The sequence below is a fragment of the Microtus pennsylvanicus genome, chromosome 8, assembly GCF_037038515.1.
Source record: "Microtus pennsylvanicus isolate mMicPen1 chromosome 8, mMicPen1.hap1, whole genome shotgun sequence".
NCBI classification, from domain to species: domain Eukaryota; kingdom Metazoa; phylum Chordata; class Mammalia; order Rodentia; family Cricetidae; genus Microtus; species Microtus pennsylvanicus.
The window spans coordinates 78,341,787-78,346,077 of NC_134586.1; the positions used below are offsets into that span (position 1 = coordinate 78,341,787).

The 4,291-nt window shown below is 38.9% G+C and overlaps 1 protein-coding gene across 1 annotated transcript; it reads left to right on the plus strand.

Moving 5' to 3' along the window:
* The first annotated feature begins 591 nt into the window (after positions 1-591).
* Positions 592-1,491, plus strand: LOC142855602 (putative vomeronasal receptor-like protein 4). Its single transcript, XM_075982060.1, has one exon. The coding sequence runs from the start codon at positions 592-594 to the stop codon at positions 1,489-1,491; it is 900 nt and encodes a 299-aa protein (XP_075838175.1).
* Positions 1,492-4,291: the final 2,800 nt, after the last annotated feature.

The following is a 4,291-nucleotide window of genomic DNA, read 5'->3' on the forward strand; positions in this document are numbered from 1 at the left end:
CAAAACAGGACCACTACATGGTCATCTTTGGAAAGTCCACATTTGTCAAAATGTATTGCAAATAATATTTGTGTTTTTGTGGCATGTTCTCTCCTTTGGACCCTCATAGCTTCACATCTGCAGATTTTAATATCTAGCCTGTAGTAACTACAGATACCAGAGAAGCAAAATACAATCAACGCCAGGCTGGCGGTAGTGTGGTGGTGGTAGACAATGGAGAGGGGACTGTTTTAGGTTTCACTTATAAAATAAAGCAATATAAATCAGTAGGATTGGATTTCTAAGACATGAAGCCCAGATGCAATACAGGAACATGAAGTGTGTATTCTGTATAGGATATGGGTGACAATGCATTTATTATGCACAATATGCTATGTATACAGGAATGACACAGTGGGCACATAGAAATATAGGCCATGTCCTGTCTGGAAGACAAAAGTGAAGTGACAGATAAATCATGAATGGGCAGGTAAAAGAGAGTGATGATATAGACATATTGACAAAAGTCACAAGTTTGATAGATAATCTGTTATTTTTTAGGTATATAAAATATGCTTCCACTATGCTTCTGGATAATTACACTTCCCACTTATGTCCTTGTTAAGCAATGTCTTTTATTTTCAAAATGGAATTGGAGTCCTTGCCAATGTATTTCTCCTTCTTTTTTACATTTTCACAATTCTATATCACAGACCTAAGCCAATGGACCTGATCTCTTGTCAACTGACCTTCACCCATACAGTAATGCTCCTCACTGGAGGGGTTGTTTGGGTTACAGACATATTTGAGTCACTGAACATTGACAATGACATCAAATGCAAGACAGCGTTTTACATACACAGGGTGATGAGAGGCCTCTCCATCTGCATCACCTGCCTCCTGAGTATGTTCCAGGCTGTCACTATCAGTCCCAGTACCTCGTTCTTGGCGAACTTTAAACTTAAGCTAAAGAAGTACATAATCTATGCTTTCTTCTATATTTGGTCTCTCACTTTGTCATTCTATAGCTACCTGATCTTCTATGTAGTTGGTTTTACCAATGTGAGTGAGACCAATCAGATGAAGGTCACTAAATACTGCTCACTCTTCCCCCCGAACTACCTGATCAGGGCACTGAATTTAACAGTGACAACCTCCATTGATGTATTTCTTGTAGGAGTTATGCTGACCACAAGTGCATACATGGTGATAATCTTGTTCAGACATCAGAAGCAACATAAGTATCTTCACAGCCTCAGCCACCGGAGATCATCCCCTGAGAAAAGGGCCAGTCAGACGATCTTGCTTTTGGTGACTTTCTTTGTGGTCATATACTGGGTGGACTTCATCATCTCATCCACTGCAGTCCTGTTATGGATGTACAACCCAGTCATCCAGAGTGTTCAGAAACTTGTGATAAATGTTTATCCCACAATTACTCCTTTGGTACAAATCAGTTCTGATAACAGAATAATCAAAATACTGAAAAACATTCGGTCAAAATATCACTAGATTTTGTAAACAATTGTATTTTTTCTTTAAAATGTATTTATTTTAATTTATATGGAGAGTGTTGTGCCAGCTTGTGTGCATGTGTGAATTTTTCGTTCCCAGGGATGGCAGAAGTTGTCATTGAATTTCCTGGACCTGGAGGTGCAGATGGTTGTAGGGAATGATATTGGTGTTGCACCAATAATTTTTGTCTAAAAAACAGACTTTTCATTTACTGTTTAATAGTCATATATTTAAATACAATTTTGTCTAACCACATAAACATTCTTGTGACATTTCTGCTGCCAAGTGGTATAGAGTCCTTTAAGTTGATTATACACCATAAGTTTAAATTTTTACAGTAATTTTTCTTATTCTCTTATCTTTACTATATCATAAATGTACCCTTGATGTTTAGGCTACTCTATTGAACCTGCTTAGTGATACTGATCTTTTTCTGTTTTTCTTTTTTTTTTTTGTTTTTTATGACAGGGTTTCTTCATAGTTTTGGGGCCTGTCCTGGAACTAGCTCTTGTAGACCAGGCAGGCCTCAAACTCACAGAGATTCACCTGCCTCTCACTCCCAAGTGCTGGGATTAAAGGCATGTGTCACTACTGCATGGTGCTGATACTGACTTTTTAAGTTTTTCTTTTGAAAATATTTTAATCTATTCTCAGTCTTCAATAATTGTTTAAATATCTGATTGTAATTTAAATCTATTTTTCTAATTATCATTTCTCTGGATTTCTCATAAATTATATGAGTTTCAAATCCATTTTTCACTACAGTTATGTAAACACTATGACATGAAGTTTTCATGTACCTCTGTATTTACACTTCATTTTATCTATGCTTCCTGAAATATTGCTGGTGGATAGAAATAGTTTATATCTACATATATGCTATACAATGCATTGTGTATACATATATGTGTGCATAGATTAAGGATGTGTTTGAATGTGCACATGGTGGCCATTGTTGTTCACTGTTTTTATTCATATGTCATTTTCCTTGAGTTTTGATAGGGCATCTCTCACTATGACTAGGGGCTTACCTGATAGGGCAAATGGTAGCCCCAGGCATTCCTTGGTCTCTGCCACTACAACTCTGGGGTAAAAGTGTTCACCACCATGCTCCAGCTTTTTCAAACATTATTCTCTGTTATTGAAAAGAGGTTTGTTTCACACAATGTATTCTGATTAGGGTTTCTTCCTTCAGCTCCTCTCAGTTCTTCCCACAGCCGCTCCAATAAACAACCCTAAGATAAAACAAAAGCAAATAAATCAGAATAGAAAAAAAGAAGAAAAAGAGCTAAAGACAAAGCACAAGAGAGAATATATAACATATTTATCTTTTTGGATCTGAGTAATCTCATACAAAATAGTGTTTTCTATTTCCACTCAATTGCAAACAAAATTCAAAATGTAATTGTTTTTTTACCGCTGAGTAGTACTCTAATGTATATATGTTCCACACTTTCTTTATCCATCCTTCCATTGAGGGGCATCTAGGTTGTTTCCAGATTCTGGCTATTACACACAATGCTGCTATGAACATAGTTGAACAAATGCTTTTGTAGTATGATTGGGCATCTCTTGGGTATATTTCCAAGAGTGGTATTGCTGGATCCTGAGTTACATTGATTCGCAATTTCCTGAGATATCGCCACACTGATTTTCAATGTGGTTACACAAGTTTGCATTCCCACCAGCAATGGATGAGTGTTTCCCTTTCTCCACATCCTCTCCAGCATAGGCTATCCTTGGTGTTTTTGGTTTTAGCCATTCTGACAGGTGTAAGATGGTATCTCCCAGTTGTTTTGATTTGCATTTCCCTGATCACTAAGGATGTTGAGTATGACCTTAAGTGTCTTTTGGCCTTTTGAACTCTTTCTGTTGAGGACTCTCTGTTCAGTTCATTACTTGATTTTTTAATTGGGTTAATTAGAATTTTAATGTCCAGTTTCTTGTGTACTTTATATAATTTGGAGATCAGACCTTGTCTGTTGCGGGTTGGCAAAGATCTTCCCTCATTCAGTAGTAAGAAAAACATATATAGATCCTCCTGGAAATTGGAAACAAATAAGATCACTGGGCAAAAGTTGGGAGCATGGGGATGGGGGTTGGGGTGGGTCCAGGTTTGGGTGAAGGTAAAAAAGGGAGAGAGAAATGAGAAGGGAAAGACTGAGGAGAACTTGGGGGAGTAGGAAGGTGGAGATGGAGGAAGGGCAGATAAAGGAGCGGGGAAGAAGTTATCTACATTAAGGGAGCCATTTTAGGGTTGGCAAGAGACTTGGCTCTAACGAAGATCTCAGGTATGCATTTGGAATTCCCCAGCTAGGTACTGGGCAGCAGTGGAGAGGATGCCTGAACTGGCCTTGTCCCAGTATCACACTCATCATTATCTGGAATATCACCATAGAAACTTCACCCTACGACAGATGGAGATAGAGACAGAGACTCTCATCGTTGCAAGAGACTGAGCTCCCAAGGTCCTGTTGAACAGCAGAAGGAGGGAGAAGATGAGGAAGGAAGTCAGGACTGCAAGGGGTTGGTTCATCCACTGACACAGTGTGCCTGTCTAATGGAAGCTAATCAAATCCAGCTGGACTGGGCCTGAATGAGCATGTAATGAAACCGGACTCTCTGAATGTGGCTGATAATGGGGACTGACTGAGAAGTCATTGCCAAAGGCACTGGGACTTGTTTCTCTGCATGTACTGGCTTTTTGGGACCCTATTCTATTTGAATGCAAAGCTTCCTAGTCCTGGATATACAGGGGAAGGCCTTGGACTTCCCAAGGGCAGGGTTCCCTACACTC

What these genes read in the sequence shown, in the direction of transcription:
- LOC142855602 (XM_075982060.1), top strand. Translation starts at nt 592, where the DNA reads ATGTCCTTGTTAAGCAATGTCTTTTATTTTCAAAATGGAATTGGAGTC.